This window comes from Meles meles, chromosome 12 (genome assembly GCF_922984935.1).
Source record: "Meles meles chromosome 12, mMelMel3.1 paternal haplotype, whole genome shotgun sequence".
Classification (NCBI taxonomy): Eukaryota; Metazoa; Chordata; class Mammalia; order Carnivora; family Mustelidae; genus Meles; species Meles meles.
The window spans coordinates 24,572,821-24,593,229 of record NC_060077.1 but is presented as its reverse complement, the minus strand read 5'-3'; the positions used below and the strand labels follow the sequence as shown (position 1 = coordinate 24,593,229).

General features: G+C 48.9%; 1 protein-coding gene across 1 annotated transcript in view; it reads right to left on the bottom strand.

Annotated features, from left to right (window-relative positions):
* ZNRF3 (zinc and ring finger 3) overlaps positions 1-19,675 on the bottom strand; it is a 155,380-nt gene extending 135,705 nt beyond the window's left edge. The window contains exon 1 of the mRNA XM_046025717.1: positions 19,159-19,675. Within this exon, the coding sequence (XP_045881673.1) occupies positions 19,159-19,458 (300 nt within the window). The 5' untranslated portion in view covers positions 19,459-19,675. The remainder of the gene's footprint in view (positions 1-19,158) is intronic.
* Positions 19,676-20,409: the final 734 nt, after the last annotated feature.

The following is a 20,409-nucleotide window of genomic DNA, read 5'->3' as shown; positions in this document are numbered from 1 at the left end:
CTAAAACCTCTCTGCTCCTTGGTGTCCTCGTTTCAAGGAAGAGGGGTGAAACTCAGAATCCTCCTGAGGATCTAGTGAGACACACAGTGCAAGGCCCCAAGGGCAGCGTCTAACAACGCATTCGTTCGTTCGAACGTTCCACCAACCACCTACGTGACCTTCAGCCCTAAAAGGCTCCTGTGTAGTAGGAGGCAGAGCCAGCAACGATGGCAGCAGCCATGGAAAGTTCCAGGCTTCTGTCAGACAGGCCCAGGTAAGTAACAGCAGCCGAGAGTTCAATAACTTGGATTGTTTCACAAGCAGAATGTTTACCCAGAGCCCAGGCTGGAGAATCCACCGTCCTCTGTTCTGTAATTTGTTTTGATTGGTACAAAGTTTTCTTTTCCTTTTTCTTAATGGTCTGACAGACCTGCATTGCGACTCTGTTTTTCCCATCCCCGAGACTGAAGGCTAGGATTCTCTATTACATTCAGCCCACAGGTCACGCAGAGCCAACTGAAGCAAGCCTGCAAAGAGTGGGAGAGAGTTCTGCCTCGCCGTGGTCCCTGCCCAGCGACGACAGAAATCTGCTGAAGTTCTATTATAAATCATAACTTGTGGAGGCCCGGTCAAAACGCACGGGCAGGGTAGGACATCGCAGCCTGGTCATCCGTTAAGAGACACCTCCACACACATTGCCTGGGTCTCCACACTGATCTGAAAGCTCTTGGGTCAGCCAGAGAGCAGATTCCTGAGCCAAATCTGAAAAAACTCAGCCTCTAGAAAGTCAAGGGGCGAACAGAAGTGCCTTAAGCAATCTCAAGCAGGCAGGATGATACAGAGAGGTGGCCTTTACCAAAGAAGCTAAAGGAAGGGTCAGCCTTGTGTGAATGCAGCCAGAGAGCTTTCGCCAAAGCTGCAAAGGAAACAAAAATAAACCAACAGGATAAAAGGAAGGCTGTTGCATGAGGAAGAACTTTTGCTCCAGTTTAAAAAAAAAAGACAGAGAGAGAGAGAGAGAAGAAAAAGAAAGCACACACTGAAATGATCTAAAGCTGCCTATAAATATTTGGGAACATCAAAGGCGGTCCTGTTAAATTAAAAATGCTGTCACACAGATAGGAACTAGCCTCTAGCACTGCCAGCTTCAACATGTGAGCCTGTGATCTGAGGAGTGAGGGCTCAGCTCCTCAAGAAATCTGATTCACTAAAGAAAAAAGTGAGCGAGCAGTTGAGTTTTAATAAGGGCATTAAATACCTGAGGAATGAACTAATTAGGATTTAACTCTTTCAAGATTGTCCGGGCTCTTAAGAACGGTGTAAAGTAAACTCCCTCCAGAATCTAGTTAAATCGGCCTCAAAACCTGCAATGTGAAAGAAAAGTATTAAAATAGCACCTTGGGACTTCAAAGCCAGTAAGTCCCACCAGGTCCCCTCAGATCGCTGGCAGAGGCTGAGTGGAGAGAAAAGAGAAGGCTAATCCCGAATTGTTTTCTGAGATGGGGTTAGGTTGCTTGCTTATTTAGAGGCAATTTTTTTCCTACTTGGACTAGATAAGAGCAGGCTCACTTTTTAATACCACCTGACTCATCCTACCCTATGAGTGTGCCCTTTAGCCACGACACTCGGAGAGTGTTGAGCGGGAAGCCCTTCATCTATGGGCTGTGCTCCTTCGCTCGCGTGCCACACCAGACTTTACGGCTGAGCCTCCTGAGACATGCTCAAGGTCACTCCAGGAAGTCACCCAGAGATTTCCCTGCACGCATGCTGGATCAGAAGCCTCAGGAAACCAGGAAGAGTCCTCAGTTAGGAAAGTTCCATCAGGACAGCAGATCCTTTCAGGAGCAAGATTCTTGGGTCTTGACCTAGAAAAATGTGGAACCTCAAGAGAAAAGCTCACCTGCACAAAAGGAGAAGGGGCATCTTTCCAGCACCCAGTCTCAGGAATGTGAGAGAAGGGGGTAGGCAGAGATGGAAACTACCTTCTCCATTCAAGGAGAGGAATGCACAGCCCAGTCTTGGCGGGCGGTGGGGGGGGGGGAGTAGTTTAAAACACATACACACACAAAACCCCACAATGCACTCCTATCATTCCCATTTTTAGAAAAAGTCAATGTGTCTAATTTGAGGGTTAAGATTAATAAAGTATTTTCTTTGGCAAAATTGCACACTGGATCAAACCAAGTGCTGAAGTCACTTGTGCTTGCCACAGGCCCCACATAATTAGGCCCCCAGAGCACAGCCTTAGCGTATCACAACATTCCATGTGCCCTGGCCGGATCCAGAGGGGCAATCAACCACCCAGCGTTCCTTCGGAGTAGTCGTGCCCGTATGCAAGCCATGTGGCCTGCGAACAACAGGCAGGCTAGCCTAGAAACCCAGCCTCCTATACATGGACCTTGCAGCTCCCACATACGCGTGCGCGCCCACAGGCCCCAAACCAACAGAGCTCAGGGTCAGGACCATGATCTAGGTATAGGGCGCGGGGTTTAGGAGATGAAGCTGCAGCAAAGCGCACCTCCCAGGAAACAGAGGTGAAACTGGGAAGTGGGGACCAGGGAGGAACGAGCTTCCTGAGCCTCTTGCACAGTGCTGACCTGTGCCAATCTGGGGAGCCCATGGGCCCCCACCTGGGGAGCAGGGCTACCGTCGAAGTGGTGAGACACAGAGCATGTTAAGAAAAGATAGCCGTGCTATGACTTCTCCTCAATGAAGCAGCACCTCTGGATTTTTTAACCTTGATAAACTACCACTTTAGAATAAAAATGTTCAACCACTTGGGAACTACAGCAGGTTAGGCACAAGGAACGTCCTGAAACAATGTTTAACAACTTCTTCGTCAGCAGCCTCACCACCACTAAAACTACATGATGTGAGTAGCTCATTTAATACTCACAACTCGAAGAAATAGTTCTCTCCATTTGACAGATGAAGAAACTGAGACCCAGAGAGGCAAAGTTACATTTCCACAGCAGGTGACTAGGTTCAAACCCAAGGCAGTCTCTCCTACCAGGAAAGGAAATCCAGGACCACTCCTGCAAAATCTGTAACTTGCTTTAAGGAACCTGGTGAACCCTAGGTAGCAGAGCAGAAAACGGCTGCTCCTAACACCCCCGTCAATGGTCAATGACACAGAAGTGTCCTCTCCACTCCTCCCAAATGCAGCTGGCCCAAGGACGTCCCTGTAACACAGAACTAAGGGGAACTTACACCCAAAGCAGGTTAGAGTTCAAAAATTAACTCATAAGTTGGTTCTGGGAATACATGTATATCTTTGCCCATAAAACAGTGGTATCGTTTCTGCTCCACAAAAAGCCTACCCATGTAATTACTAAGGCACCCAAGGTTTAGGGACCCCACTCGGGTCAGCTCATCTCTTAAGAACTAATGCAGAGCAGAAAAGAAGCCAGAGCAGAGGTCAAGAATCTGCATACTAGGGGCATCTGGGTGGCTCAGTGGGTTATGACTCTGCCTTCAGCCCAGGTCATGATCTCAGGGTCCTGGGATCGAGCCCCACATCGGGCTCTCTGCTCAGCGGGGAGCCTGCTTCCCCCTCTCTCTCTGCCTGCTGCTCTGCCTACTTGTGATCTCTCTCCCTCTGTCAAATAAATAAATAAAATCTTAAAAAAAAAATAAAAAAGAATCTGCATACTAAACTTCTTATGTCCCCTTGGTATCTTGTTTCCTGATGTTGCACACAGCTCTAACAAACATGGTTCCCTCGTTTTGTAGGAACAAACGACAGAAATCAGAAGCAGCATATAAGAACGACTGAGAAAGAATGGATAAAGAAGATGTGGTATATATACACAATGGAATACTATGCAACCATCAAAAGAAATGAAATCTTGCCATTGGCGACGACATGGATAGAACTAGAGGGTATCATGCTTAGTGAAATAAGTCAATCGGAGAAAGACAACTATCATATGATCTCCCTGATATGAGGAAGTGGAGATGCAACATGGGGGGTTTGGGGGGTAGGAAAAGAATAAATGAACAAGATGAGATTGGGAGGGAGACAAACCATAAGTGACTCTTAATCTCACAAAACAAACTGAGGGTTGCTGGGGGGGGGGGGGGTTGGGAGAGGGGGATGGGGTTATGGACATTGGGGAGGGTATGTGCTATGGTGAGTGCTGTGAAGTGTGTAAACCTGGCAGTTCACAGACCTGTACCCCTGGGGATAAAAATACATTATATGTTTATAAAAACATTAAATTAAAAAAAAGAATTACTGAGAAAGAAGCAAGGAAGAAAGAAGAAGGAAGGACCTATACAAAGGTGCCACATCAGCTCCCACAAGAGGGCCTCGTGCACTGAACCCCAGGGGGTGCCTTCATAGCCATGGTCACGCTGGACGCATGTTACTACCAATTTACAGCAAACAGAAATCAGGTATCTTGAGGAAGTAAAGTTCTTCCTAATTCACACAATAAGACCCCTCAGGCTGGAGTCAGGGGGAAATGTCACATGATATATACACCAGACCTGCCCTGAAGGAGGATCCAATCTAATAGAAGTCACACAGCTCATCCCAAGTCAGCAAGCAATGTGCGGATCAGCCTCCCCTTCCAAAATGGTAAGTTTCCTTTCAAAGGGGTGGGGGTAGGAGGGTTGTTTTTCTGTTTTGAGCCTTGAAGGCAAGGCCAACATAAGACTGCTTGAGCTGCTGAGCCTGTGAAGGTCCCAGCCTCCTGTAGCTCAGCCCTCCTCCTGTCAGGAAATGCTAAGACAGCTGATGGCGCCCGCCAGTCCCATCCTGCTCTGCCAGTCTGGGCCCCCATCTGGCTTACTAGACCCTTCCTGACATGTCACTGTGTTAACACCAAGCACCGCAGAATTAGTCATGGAGGGCACCATCTGCAAAGGGGCAAATAGCGTTCTAGTGTGGGGTGCCCGGGACACAACCCTCCTCCTCCTCCTGTCCCCAGCTCCGCCTGCCAAGGCTTGAGAGCGAGGCATCCAGCTCTAGGTCCCACCCCTGGGTGACGGCACCCACAACCAGGGTCTTGACTGAATAAGGAGAATGAGTAGGGGAGAGGATAGGCCTTCTTGGGATGGGGAAAAGAGGGGAATGAAGATAAAGAGTCGGGAGAGGGACAGTCCCCCAACCATCCTCCCTGCCTCATTCTTCTTTTCCTCCCCCTCCTCCAATCAGCTATCACTAGGTTAGAGTTATCAGAGAGGGCAGGGGATGTTGGTAGGGCATGAGAGGAGGGGACTGGTAATATTAGGAGATAGGAGATTCCCTATTCACCCCGCAGCAAGTAGGGAGCACATGTGCCAATGAGATTTATAAATAGGATAGATATATACATACATACGCATACATGTCATATAACATCCACAAGTTCGCAAGAGGAGGATGCAAACAGCCTGGCAAAAGTAAATTAAGAAAATTAATTAGGTTCTCTAAGCATGTAGTAAGAATTCTAGAGTTTTCTATGACCTCATCCTGCAGGGGCACCCACGGGGAATCATTTTCCTTAGAGCATTCAAAACCATTCTGCCCCCATCCCACTGCTGTTTTAGAGCCTCCCCCTTCCAAAAACAAGGCTGGCATGGCAACCCAAGCACCAGTTACCGTGGTCCCTAACCACATCCGCCAGGGCTTGGCATGCTGAGGCGTGTGCCAACTCTGTTGTCTGTAGGGCACTCCTGGCCACAGTGCACGGCAAGCTATAATCAAGGCAGAAACCAGAGCATTCATATAGAACTCGGTTCAACATAAATATTCATTAAATGGGAAAACCTATGGTGATGCAATGTTGAGACGGCAGATTTAAACACAAGAGTCAGGAAATGCAAAAATTCCCACTGCCACTGGAACCTGAAATCACTCACACGGCACATTTAATGCCACAAGCGAGTGTATATATGTCCTAGAGATGTAAACCTAATAACACCCAAAGTCCACAACTACACATCAGCTGTTTGTTTAATTCCCTGGATGGCATTTACTGATGGACACTGGAACGTGCCCTGAATATGCCCTGAAGAGGCATGGAAAGAAACCCTCTCGTATAAGTGAACTGTAACACGTCATAGATAGACCCCAGAATCTTCCGGAAGGTCCTAGGGCCCGGATGATAGCCACTATCCCACAAAAACAGCAACGATAACCAAAAAATAATCTCCACATGCCAATATGCCCATAACCAAGCAATAACTGAATAATTCCCAGATGTTCAGAGTGGGCCCCACAAAGAGCAGCAAATCCAATGTTTGTGAAATTAAAATTGAAATTTCTTCCACACGAAGCCTGCTGGCCTCTTTAGAAATACTACTGTAGTCCTTGAAAACTCTGCCTCCCACCTAGCGCTTAAAACACAGGATTAAGGCCCATGCCAGAGCCTCCCAAAGCAGGCAGAAATGAGGTTTAACGAGACGGTACAAATTTAAGTAAAGACCTATGTACCACTGCTTCCGACGGGTCATACTGGAGCTACATATAAGTTTTGCTGTTCCTCAAAAGTACCCGTTTTCTAAGTGTCACCAAGATATTAATCAAACTTAAATAAAACACACTCCCTCGAAGTCTGCCATCAGGCTGAGACAGTCTCTTCTCCAGCACGCTTTGGACACCATACCCAGGCAGTCACACACCAGGCTGGAAGGAATTAAGGATGGCATAATCCCCAGCCCCACACCTCCTTTTCCGGACCCGGAGAGCAAGGGCAAGGTGAAATTACTGTGCCAGTCTGGTCCATCCCAACTATTTGGAATAGCCCTAGGACACACCCATGTCTGCAAGTGGCTTGTGAATTGTTTCTATAATCATAGAAAGTTCTCCCTCAAACAAGCCCAGTCTTTTTCTGGCCACACTGATATCCCCATCACTAAGTATTATGATCTAGAAGAAGGATTTCAATTCGGTAAATATTTGAATTGTATTGCAAGGGATGAGTAAGATACAATCCCTAGCTACTGGAGCTGGGATCTCGTGGGGAAAAGAAAACATGAACAAGAGAATAACTACAATGAGGAATTTAAGACTGCTGCCAAGCGAAGGACAGAGCACTTTGGTTCAAAGGAACACACTGGTGGAACAGGAAACGTGTGATAGGAAGGACTGGACATGTGACCCCAGTGCAGGTGAGAGCTCTGGGAGAGGGAAAGGCGGGGTCGGGCATGTGGGGGCGTAAAAATGTATTATAGTAGAGGGGCACTCGGGATGAGAGGCACAAAGGAAAACCCAGCACCCACTCAGGGAACAAAGGTGGAACGCAAAGGACCCAGGTCTGCAGCCCAGAGGCAACAATGAGAGGGAGACTTCAGGCCCAGGTCACCTTCGTGCTCAGCTAGGTAGTCAACACTGGGACGGAACTGAAAGATCTGGATCAAGGCTATGATGAGATCCAAGGTTGCCATCGAGAAATGAATCTGGTAGAGAGAGGAAGAACTGACTTGAAGAGCGAGAATGTGAGGCATGAAGAGGGAAGGTCAGCAAGGAAAGAGGAAATCAAGCATCGTCTGGAGCGCACCATTTCCCTTTGACCTGGCCACAGGCTACCTTGATTACGATTTTGAAAAGGCTTTGCAAGTCAAGATTGCAACATTTTTTACATGCCATTGGCTGTCTTACTTACCACCAACTCCAACACTGAGGCACTTTCTGAAAAGATGACAAATCTCTGGGTACCCCGTGTCATTTCTTAAAATTGCATAAAAGCACTGAACACGTGTCATAGGCACTTAAGTAAAAGTGTACAATTAGGTACAAAGAAATGCAGTCTATGTCCAAGTATGGGACAAACCTTGGCAACGGGGACAACCTGAACGGCAGTTGGCCTTCTGGGGCAGAATCCAGGGAAGGCCACTTCCAGCTGAGAGATGAAATAAAATAATAATACAGGTCAAAGTACACTGCAGACCTTAACCCACCAGGCACATGGAAGATTTTCTGGAACTCAACCAGCAGAGTGGGACGCTGTCCGAGAAAGACCAGCACTGGGGAGCCCCAAGACCACACTTCTAATCACAGCTTCTCTTGTGACTGAAGGCTGGAAACCCCACAGTCCCCTCACTGTAAAAGGACAGCTGAGCCACAGCATTTCCAGCTAAAACAGGAACTCTAGAGATCAAAAGAAACCAAGGAGCAAAAAGAGAAGAGGAACAAAGATCTTCATGCAGACACAGGTCAAACAATCAGCCTTGGAGAAGAACAAGAAAAAAATGAAAGCCCCTGTCCCAAGGCAAAAAGAGCACTCTGGTCACACAGGGCCATTGAGCCTTCCCCAGCAATGTAACTAGAGGCTCACGGGGTCCCCTGAGGCATCATCATACTGCCTCAAACGGGCATCAGACACAGTGCCTGGTTGAGGAGGGAGAGAAAGGAGACTCAGAGCACCACATAGATGCTTTCAGCTTTGGGGCAACTAGGTGGTTCAGTCGGTTGAACATCTGCCTTCAGCTCAGGTCATGATCGCCGGGTCCTGGGACTGAGCCCCACATCTACTCCCAGCTCAGCAGGGACTCGGCTTCTCCCGCTGCCCTTCCCCATGCTCATGCTACACCCCCCAACCATCAAATAAATAAATAACATCTTTAAGAAGAAAAAAATTCAGTTTCAGAACTTTCAGAGAAAGGGTGGCAAACTCCAGGGCCCACTGGGGCCAGGCGTGGGTAGATGTAATTCCCAGTGAGTGAAGGAAACCAAAGCAACGCGACAGAGCCCGGTGAACGGGAGGGCCCATGTCCCATCTGAAGGGCAAGGCTGCTACTCCACGGGGGCACGCTGGGCGGCTGCTGTGCAGAAAAGGAGACCCAATGTTGTCTGATCTTCTCCTTTTGCAAGAAGAGCCACAGCCCTGGATTTTTATTTAAAATGTCTAGATTTTTAACAGGGATCAAAGAAAATACCAGGAAGCCGTTTTCAGCCTTGGTCCTGCCGTCTGAATGCATGCCTGAGGACCTGACTCTTGGCTCTACTTGCATCTCTGCCTACCGCAAACCGACAGCGTCACTCCGAGTGAGAGGATGGATTCATAGGGAACCTAGCCTGTTCAGAAGCAGAAAGCCTGCTCCACAGGAAAGCGGCGGGGCCCGAAACAGTGGCTGCAGGAGCAGCACCCTCCTGGGCCACAATCTGGGGCCGCAGGGTACGCCGACAATGAGCGCTTCTCACCGCCTCTGAGCACAGCCATCTGCGAGGACAGCCACCCCTCCCTGCCCAGAGCACAAGGGCAGCCTGGTGCTCCTGAATCACGCTCAGATGCACCTACAAGGGAGGACCCAGAGACCACACCAGGGAACTTCCCTTTGATACAGACACTCGTCATAACTCAGATCCTCGTGGCAGAGGCAAAATGCCGGTATTTTACTACTTACTAACAGAAATGCGCAGATTTTCATGTGGATGAAGTTGCCCTTCTGGATTTTTTTGTTAGAAACAGATACTACACCTGTTATGAGCAGGAATAGGTGCAAACTTGTATGCCAAGTCGGCAGCGGAAACTAAACTAAAACCACTCCTCTGCAGAGCATTCAAAATGTTTATACCGCTTGACCCCACAGTTCTAATTCTAGAACTTCGCCCTAAGAAAATTATCAAGAAATGGAGAACAGCCACTCCTTAGAGTAATGGAAAACAAGGAGTACGTTAGCAGACACTAAAAAGGTTTCAGAGCATTTAGCCACAGGAAAATACTCAAGGCAGATGAAGGGTTATGAGCACCACATAATACTCTCTCACGTTTTCTTTAGAATACCTCCAAGACTGTAGGAAAATGAAAGGAAAGCTTCACCAGAACACACAAGGTTAACAGAGGCTATCTTTAGGTAGTGGGATTCATTTTTTGCATTCATACTATTCCATATCTTCCAAGTATTGTGCAATAAGTGTGTATGATTTTTTTTAAAGATTTTATTTATCTATTTGACAGACAGAGATCACAAGCAGGCAGAGAAGCAGACAGAGAGAGAAAGGAGGAAGCAGGCTCCCTGCCAAGCAGAGAGCCCGATGTGGGGCTCGATCCCAGGACCCTGGGATCATGACCTGAGCCGAAGGCAGAGGCTCTAACCCACTAAGCCACCCAGGCGCCCTAAGTGTGTATGATTTTTACCACTAAAAAGTAAGTTACTGGGGCACCTGGCTGGCTCTGTCGGTAGAGCATGCGACTCTTGATCTCGGAGTTGTGAGTTCAAGCCCCATACTGGGTGGAGAGATTACTTAAAAATAAAACCTTAAAAAAATAATAAGTTGGGGCGCCTGGGTGGCTCAGTGGTTTAAGCCACTGCCTTCGGCTCGGGTCATGATCTCAGGGTCCTGGGATCGAGTCCCGCATCGGGCTCTCTGCTCAGCGGGGAACCTGCTTCCCTCTCACTCGCTCTGCCTGCCTCTCTGCCTACTTGTGATCTCTCTCTGTCAAATAAATAAAAATAAAATCTTAAAAAAAAAAAAAAAATAATAAGTTACAGATTTCTTTCTTTTTTTTTTTTTTTTAAGGAAGATTTGGCCCTGGCTGGAAGCAATGTAAAAATGAATCGATTCTAACATCTTTGCCTTATCTACCAGAATACATCAAGTCCTCAGGCAAGCAGGTCAGTGAGCTTTGGCTCTAGGTGACCCAAGTTCAATTCCAGCTCTGTGGCCTCAAGATGCTTACTTTGCCTCTCAGCCTCAGTTTCCTCTGGGGCAAATTTCAACTGTCCAAATTTGTAAGGGAGAAATCTCAGAAACATCTGAAAAGCACATGCTATATCATGGGTGGAAAAAAGGCTATGTTCTTCTCTACATTGCATCCACAGGAGAAACTCAATAAATGTCTGCTGACAAGTTACCGTATTCAAATTCAAGTAAAAAATCAAATTTTAATCAAATTCTTACAGCACTGGATAGGACCTTACACACACCCAACTGAGCGTGACTTTTAGTTTGTTTATTTATTTATTATTAAGTAGGCACCAGGCTTGAACTCATGACCCTAAGAGCAAGACCTGAGCTGAGATCAAGAGTCAGACACTTAACTGACTGAGCCACCCAGGCATCCCCTTTATTTTATTTACTTGTTTTTTTATTTATTTATTCGTAGAGAGTGGGGGGGGCGGATCTTAAGCAGGCTCTGTGCCCAGGGCAAGCCCGAGGTGGGGCTTTATCTCACAACCCTGAGGTTGTGACCAGAGACAAAATCAAAAGCCACCCAAGTTCAACTGAATGAGCCACCCAGGTTGCCCCCCCTCTTATTTTTAAAATGCAGCAGCCTCGCCACAGAAATCCCCATTCCCGCATACACTTTTGTATGAAACTGGTAGGATCCTCCAAGTCTATTTCCACCAAATTAAGTCTACACATTGAGTTTCTGAACAACCATATCACACTGGCTGCCGGAGAGAGAAGGGGATTAATACCAAGTCTTTTTTTTTTTTTTTTAAATACCAAGTCTTAAAACACATCTTAAGGGTAATAAAAATAAAATGCTCTCCCTTGAACCACAATAGGGCAGCTGACCTCATTCTCTTCGTACTATCATGAGTCAACAGAGCTGCTAGAAGTCAGACTTTAAAACATCTCATTCAGGCTACAAATGGAACAAAGAACCTCTACTCTTTACCTCTTCCCTATCCTGTTTGACAGGTATAAAAAGGCACGTCTCCACAAAGAGGTTATCAGCTTTAACCTCAAAGGTAGGTAACAACGCCTAGGAAAAGGCCAGAAGGCTCAAACCCACATACTCTGTCCTTCTATCCACGTTTCTTCAGAATGGGCTGCCCAGACCTAAACTTTGCCCCCCACTCCAGCTGCTCCCTCAGTCTCCTGTAGATGCGTCCTACCATGGAAGACCTGTGGTTTGGGTGGCTTGCCCCTGACACTCAGCTGCCTGTGGGTGGGGACCGGATCCTGCTCATCCCCCACCTGCCACCTCACCTCACCCAGGGTCTGGTGGACAGAAGGCAGCAGTGAATGTCTGTCGACAGAAGGAGCACAGCACCTGCAGTGAGTTTTCACAGCGAGGAGGACGGGATGAGTAGGGAGAATCCGCACCTTTAGGTTCTTGCAGTCTTTCACATCAAACAGGGAGCGCGCAGTCTGTGCGAAGTCAGAAAGGTGCAGAACGTGGGAGAAACCGACACAGACTTCAGAACCGCTCTAAAACCGCACAGGGAGGAGGTGTGTCTCACCCCAGAAATCCCTTAAAGGCCAAAACATTTACGGCCACTCCAACTTTCTCCAGAGCCCAAAAAACAATGGACGAGCCATCAAGTGACAGCTGTATACTTCAAGTCACTGGTCCCTCTTCCCAAACTTGGCAGATTGGCCCTTCACGGGAAAAACGAGTTAGAACAAGAGAAGGAAGGCAGGCAATAAATCTCTGTAAGCGTAGAGCATCTTCTCAGTTGAAGTTACAGACTCGCTTCTTGGTCAGTGTTCCTGGGTATTCCCAACTCCAAATTGCACCATCAGTTCCCATCACCTCATCCCAAGCAGAAGCAAGTGCCAGGTGAAGCAGTCTTGTAAAAAACAGAAATGGCTTAGAATCACCCAGACTCGGGTTTGCATCTCAGCCCTACCCCAGCCGCGCTCAGTGACGTCGGAAGTAACTTCACTCCCGGAGCTTAGTTTCCTCATCTGAAAACCTGGAGTAGGCTGTCTAGCTCGCCCACTAAGTGTGAGCACAGCCCTGAGCCCAGAGCCTGACACACGGGAAGCAGAGTGGCACAGATATATAGCAGTAGCTATCTTCTAAAGCTCTGACAGAGGGAAAGACTGAGCAAGTCACGACATCTAAATCAGAGGAGAAAAGCAACCATTTAGGGGCACCTGGGTGGCCCAGTCAGTTAAGCGTCTGCCTTCGGCTCGGGTCCTGATTCCGGGGTCCTGGTCAAGCTCCCTGCTCAGCCCAGCTCCCTCTCCCTCTGCCTTTCCCCTCCCCCAGCTTCTGTGTTCACTCTCAAATAAATAAAATTTAAAAGAAAAAGGAGAAAATAAAAGCAACCATTTAAACCCAAAGTACAGCGTAAGAAGGCCTGGGTTTCCCCAACAATACACCTGATTCTGAAGCATGTCTGCATCTCTGCGCTCAGCTGAAGTGCCGCTGAAAAGGACAGAAAGGCTCCAAGCCTGGGAGTCTGGAGACCCAAACCGTTATCAGGGTCATCTCTACTCACCACATGCCCTGGGCAAGGCACTTCACTTCTCTGGATCTCCTTATCTCACACATTAAAGGGCTGAATCTGTTCTTCTGATTATCAAGATCGACTGAAATGTCATTTTGGTCATGAACTGTAAAGCCACATTCTCCAGACTTGGGAAACGCCAACAGGAAGCGGAGTCTTCACATATGGCATAGACTCAGATTAAGGAGGGTTCTGAATACCAAGCCTTGACTGTCATTTCTACGGACACTGGGGCTGGGCTGTAAACTGTTCTTCGTGCATTTCTGTCCATCTGTTAATGGCTGTCCACGTTACAGCTTTCCCATACTCCGTGTTTCATCAAGCAAAGGACATCTACAGACCCTTATTAATGCCAGGTGTCCTGCCCCTTGGCATATACACACAGAGGTCGCTCTCACATAGCCTGCAGTTATGGTTCCAATGGGGCCACCACAACCAGATAGAGGTCCATTCTAACGAAGCAACTTTCTGGAAATATCAACCAAAAAGGAAAGATCATCAAAGACTGTATCAGCCACGTCAAAGGAAGTTACTCCAATCCCCTTGCCTGCCTGATGGTCCATTCTAAATCCATCATTCATTCACCAACTATTAAGTGTCTGATAAGTGGCAGACACTGGGGACCCAGGGATGGATCCTGGGAAAAGCAAAAACAAACAGACCATGACCATGGGGCCACCGTCCACAAAAGAAAGTGTGAGGAGTTGTTTTTAAGGCATTTCGACATGCAAAGATGCTCCATTTCATTTTCCAGGAAATGATGAAAAGGAATACATTTACAGTCTGTTCTCCCAGATGCTGCCTTCAGATCGCCACCTTCTTGCACTAAATGCAAAAATTCTTTGAGAGGCTATCTTCTCACTTCACCCAAGGATAATGCATTTAACTAGTACCAGATGGATGCCCAGGAGAGAAGTTAATCCATTATAGTCAATGGATGTCTTGGGAACTAAGAGCTCAGTTCGACGGAGAAACCCTCTTGGGAAGAATTATCATTTATCCATACACATGTCTGTCTCTGTAAGAGACTGCGGACTCTAAAAAACAGCAATAAAGTGTCTGAAATAGGGTTTTGGTAAACATTTATCAGATAAATATGCCCAATGGAGACAAACAAACTTGTAGACTTCTCTACAACTCTCGCCAGCCGGAGCCCCACGTGACTCCAGATTCTTAGTTATGGACTCTTTGATGACGGGTATTAGATCAGTGCTTCTCTTTTTCCTCTTGGGGAGAAGGGGCATCAGAGAACTCCCAAGAGGCAAAACTGTGTATCTTCTCAGGAAAACAGAAGAGCACATTCACAAGTGCATTGTGTGTATAACTGTGTATACAGTTTCAAGGGTTCACAGGCCCTCTCTGGAAGTCTGTGACCCTCAGGTTAAGAACCCCTATACTCGATTCTTAGAAATTAGACTCGGGCGCCTGGGTGGCTCAGTCGTTAAGCATCTGCCTTCGGCTCAGGTCATGATCCCAGGGCCCTGGGATCGGGCCGGCATCGAGCTCCCTGCTCAGCAGGAAGCCTGCATCTCCCTCTCCCACTCCCCCTGCTTGTGTTCCCTCCCTAGCTGTGTCTCTCTCTGTCAAATAAATAAATAAAATCCTAAAAAAAAAAAAAAGAAAAGGGGGCGCCTGGGTGGCTCAGTTGGTTGGGCGGCTGCCTTCGGCTCGGGTCATGGTCCCGGCGTCCTGGGATCGAGTCCCGCGTTGGGCTCCTTGCTCCGCGGGGAGCCTGCTTCTCCCTCTGCCACTCTGTCTGCCTGTGCTCGCTCTTTCTCTCTCTCTGACAAATAAATAATCTTTAAAAAAAAAAAAGAAAAAAAAAAAGAAAAGAAATTAGACTCAAATTAATGCCCAAACCTAACCAGCTGAGTTCTATTTATTTGGTAAAAACAGGAGCAAAGGGGGCAGACAGACTTGGGTTTTGACCTAGGTTTTATTGTTTGCTAGCTCGGTGAGGTTCGAATAAGTCAAATTGCCTTTCTCGGCCTCAGTTTCCTCATCTGTAAAATGGGTTAACAGTAGTTGCTAATTCCATTTAAAGTCAGGAGGCGATGAGTAAACACATGTGCTTGGCACAGTGCCCTGTACACCATAAATGGAGGCCATCACCACCTCCCCTCCGGTCTGCAGATTCCACGCTTAAACCTCCCACTCCCATCTGCATCTCCATTCAGCACTGCATTAACAGCTCCCGTGGGATCTTAGAGAACAAGGCAGAAAATAAGAGACCCTAAGATTTCATAAGGTCACAAAACACAGCCGTAATGTTTTCTCCCAAATCAAACGCTTGGTTTTAACCTGTGAAGGCCCTTCTGACAAGACAGTCGGCAATCTCTTTCTGTGTAAATCCAGGTCAGCTGCCGGCACACATTGTTCTATGAGGCCAAGTCAATTTTTAGAGGCAGGCCCCTTAACTTAAAACGGAGATGAAAAGAAAAGTGTTTGATCAAATACTGAACTGCAAAACACACTGACAGGAAAACAAGGCAGAGGAATTAGTTTCCTAAAATTATTCCCTGTGATGCCCTTAGTTAATATTGGATATTTAAGGATGCCCTCAGCCCTTCTAACCCGCCACCCGGCTTCCCCCAACCCCTCACAGCTAAAGGCACTGGCTTAGTTCTTAAATGTTCTCAACTTTCCTCTGCTTTCAAGACCATTCAACACTTATCCCAGGATATAGAAAGGCCAATTTTAAAGTTACACAAAACCTATCATTCAGCATCCTTCTACAAATGAATTTCTTAAGCATTTCTAAATATTTGACTTCAAGGGGGAAAAAATGCTTTTCCACTTTAAAACAATCTTTCATCTCTAGCGATGCAAATTTTCTTTGTTTGTTTAACCAATCCACATACCACTGGCCAGTGCTTAATCGGGCCTTTATTTAACATCACTAACCATGTGAGTTGCGCAGCCAAGTCTGCAAGTTTCAGATAATGATCTCATAATAGCAACAAATTGGTTCAAAGCTGAAATATGTATCAATACGTCTAAAAGCCCTTTAAAGTTCCACACTTCAGAATGACAGAGCTGTAATTAATTCCTCCAGCAATCCCACTCTATGCCTGACACTTAGGAGCAAATGGACTTCAGTGCTGGATGAATAAATAAGATAAGATAATTAACAGCATTTCATATCCACACACTGTTTCCACTACTTTCACAGATGAAGATGTCAAAAAAGAAAAAAAAAAAAACACTCGTCTTAACAGAGCACACTGGTGACCTTGGAAAAGTTATTTAAGCCTAAAATGCACAAGGAGAGAACCAAGAATCCTGGTGACTAATCCCAAGGTTTGAATTACTATCGCTCCCGCTCTTGCGTGCCCGCTCGCTCTCTCTCTGTCTCTCTCAACCAGGCCTCCCTTCCCCTAATCCATGCAAATGACCAACAGGTACTCTAATTAGAAGTATCTGGGACAAACCAGACTGTGATAAGGTATCTTCTGTCACTGTATATAATGGGGAGGGAGGAAAAAAACAGTCATGCAAACCAATTTCCTATCTTAGAACGCTTAAAGTAAAGAAACTGCCAAATGGGTCTTTTTCTTCCCTTAACCAGGAACAACAGCACTACCGAACCCCGCTGGAAATAACACAAGCAATGCTTCAGTGCCACTGTTTAGGTTTAGTTATCGGAAAATGAACCCTGCTCTGAAGATCATAAAAGATTAAACAGCAAATCACGCACGACTATTTTAAGATAGTAAATAAAAGGTTTGAGAAGTTCAATAAAGTGCTTAGAAAAAAACATGATTAATCTGAAGCTGAATATCAATTTGTTTCTTCTACTTTGTCATTTTTCATACAAAATGTTACATTCCCTCCCAGCAATCCTGAAACACCAGCTTCCCTTACACAAACATTTTTCAGGGCTGACAGGGGCTACACCAGTTACTTCAGTCTGGGCAGTATTCGAAGAACTAATAAAAGCATGCCAGCCTCTGTACGCACATGGCCCTGAGAGCCACACTGAGCTCCGTTTCTGCACTCAAGAGGTTCAGCAAGTAGGCCCCCACAATAAAGTTATTAAAGATATAGAGTGAGAACAGCAAGAAATGACTATTCAGACAGCTCAGATAAACTCACCAACACAATGTGCAGTTATAAAGGAATTAAGGACACCTATTAGTGATTGCTTAACAGTTCAACTTATTAAATACCATTTAAGTCATTCTTCTTTACTTAGCAATTGTTGACTTAATTTGGGGGGGCACTAAGCTAATGGACTGCAAAAGAGTTAGATAAGCACTTCAAAAAGATTCAAAAGAGAACAGATTCCTTCCGCCAAATTCATACATTCCCGCTCTACTCACAAGGATAAAATAGCTACAAATGGTGTGTTTAAACTGCTAATTTTGTATTAAACGGTGAACCCAGGATTATCTCAAAGCCCAGCACTACCCATAATGGATAGCCCGCCAGACAAACTACGGTGGAGAAAGAGTACAAGTTAAAACACTGCAGATAAAAATCGCAAACTTCAAAAGTCTCCTTCAAAAAGTGAAGTGCCATGTTAAAACATCTTTTCTCTTAGAAAGCTGTAAATCAAACATTTCTAAAGCCATCAGGGCACAGTGAAAGCCTCAAAGAGAAACAAGGAGCTACAAGGAGCAAGCTTTAAGATTCAAACTATTCTTGAAGACCGCCACTAAAATATGTAGGAATCTTCAGTAGACCATCTTCTCTAAAGCTTATAAATTAAAGACCATAGTTATAACATGAGCAAGGAAAAAAGTCCAAAGCCTTGAACAGATGTAGTCACAGGACTCAAACATGTGTTTCCCCTTGTATTTACCCTGCAGAAGTTTAAGATGGGGCTAAGAGCCCTGTGAGGCAATGCTGCTGATTAATGCCTGGCAGGGGTGCCTCCCCCATCTTTGTAAGGACACACCTCTAAGGAGCCAAGCTGCACAGCTCCCCGTCCTATCCACGCAGGGCTGAGTATGCACCACAGGAGGGGAAAGGAAGAGGCTGCCATGCAATCAACCGTACAGTTCCCTTCTCTTCATTCATAAGTCATCCAAGAGTAAAGCACAGAAGGCCCCAAGCTCAAAGCCCTGCAGCCATCCCATCACCTCCAAAAAGGCTCCAAATCAAGCCAACCATTTCAAATCGCCCGCATCCGAGGCATGCATATTAACCGCCATAAGTGCGCTGGCAGTCTACTACCAAGTTGATAAAATCATAGCCAAGGAAGCGGGAAGGCATCTACCCAGCTCAGCAACCGCAAGAGGCTTCAACTCAGTCCCTCCTCCAAAGTGTAGGCACGGCTTAAAAGCTCTGCCTCGCCAGCTCCCTTTGGAATGCAGACCTCTCTCTTTGGGAGCAAGGTGGGGAGGCCCCGTCAGTGAGCGACCCTGTCTCCCGATTTCCAGGCCCTCCGCAGAAGTCCTTGGCCCAGGAGCGGGCAGGCAGTCTCCCTCCCACCCTCTGTAATCTGAGGCACGCAGCGAAGGCTGCCTTCTCCGGCCACTCCAGGGCACTAGCGATCCCCACTCCTCGGCCAGCTCCCCCTGCTTCCCTGCCTGCTGCTGCTTGTCCAGAGCCCTGCAGGGGGGTCAGCGCCCAGGTGAAGCTGGCGGCAGGTTCCAGGAAAGAACCTAACGTGCAGCCCGCGGACAAACCTGGCTACTACTCTCAAAAAGAACACGCAAGGATGGAAAGCAAAGCCTGTGACCTGAAACAAGCCACCCCATCCTTCATCACTCTTCTTTCCAAAGTTGCCATTCAACAGGTAGTTCCAGGACTTCCACCTGAGGCAAACCGAAATGCCCAACCGGCCCAAGGGGGCCGACCCAACGTGGGTATCCGGACCCGGGGTCCCTCTCCCGCCCCCCGGACCCACAGGAGACAGAGCCTCCACGTGCACTCGCCCCCCGCTGCGGCGCCCTGGAGGCCACGTCCCGCCCGCCGGCCGGGGAGGGATGCCGCCGACCTCCTCGCCGCCCCTCCCGCCAGCCCGCCCGCCAGCCCGCGGCGGGGTCGGCGGGCGCAGCCCCCGGAGCCATCTTGTGGCTGCGGCGGCGCGGGGCCCGGGCGGCGGGCAGCTACCTGCACGATCTCGCCCTCCGCGCTGAGCGTGGCCCCGGCCCGCGAGAAGCGGCCCGTGAGGCCGGTGGTGTAGGTGGTGTAGTCGCCGCTCGGGCTCGACTCGAACAGCACCACCTCCACAAACGCCGTCTCCTTGGCCCGCGCCGCGCCGGGCCCCGCGGCCGCCAGCAGCAGCCCGAGCAGCAGCGGCAGCGGCGGCGGCGGCGGCAGGCGGCGGCCGCGGGGGCCGCGGGGGCGGCGGCGGAGGCGGCGGCGGCGGCGGCCCGGGGCCCCTGGGCGCCCGCCCGAGCGCGGCCTCATGGTCCTGCGGCGGGAGGGCGCGGAGGGCGGGCGCGGCCGGGCATAGTCGCGGGCCGGCGGAGGACCGAGCGCGGGCGGACGCCTCACAGCCCCATCGCGGCGGCGGCGGCGGCGGCTTTGTGGGTCGCAGGCTCAGCTCGGCTTCCCCGGCCGTCGCGCCGCGGCCCTTTCATCTGCTCCACGTGAGGGGTTATCCCCGCCCCGGCAACGTCGTGACCCGCTCTCCCCTCCCTCCCCGCACTCGACCGCCGCGGCCGCCGGGGGGAGCGAGAAGGCGGGGCGGGCGCGGCGGGGGGCGGCCCGACGGCCGGACACGCCCCCGGGCTCGCTCCGCCTCCTCATCCCAGCCCCGCCCCCCGCCGACCGCCAGCGCTCCACCCCATTGTTCTCGCTCCGCCTACCGTCTTGCTCCGCCCCGTCGTCCTCTCTCCGCCCCTCCCCCTTCATCTGTACCCCGCCCCTTCACCCTCGCTCCGCCCCCACGTTGTAGCCCCACCCCTTCAGCCGCGCTCCGCCCCCAGCGGCAGACATTTCTCGTCGCGGTTGCCGGAGTTCGGCGGGAACCCGGACAGCATCCTGCTGCCAGGCGACTGCGTTCTCTCTGGAGGCTCCACGCCTCCTGTTCCCGTGCGGTAGTTAGGGCCTTGTCCTTCCCGGCTCTGCGGCCCCAATCCACAGTTCCCGGGAGCCCGCACCCAGCTCTCGACCCTCACCCCCCACCTCTGTGATCGAATAGGCGATGCCCCCGCGGGTCACAGGCGGTTGTAGCTCAGCTGTGCCTCTGGTTCTTGCTCCCAGTGTCGCTAAGACAGTTACTCAACTTAGGGGGTGGAGGTGGGAGCCATTTAGCCATGGGATTCTGATGGAGTTCATCTTTCTGCAGCCCAGAAGCTGTAACTCAAACACCACCCCCCCCCCCAAGAGGGTTCTGGAACTTGGAGTGTCTCCTTA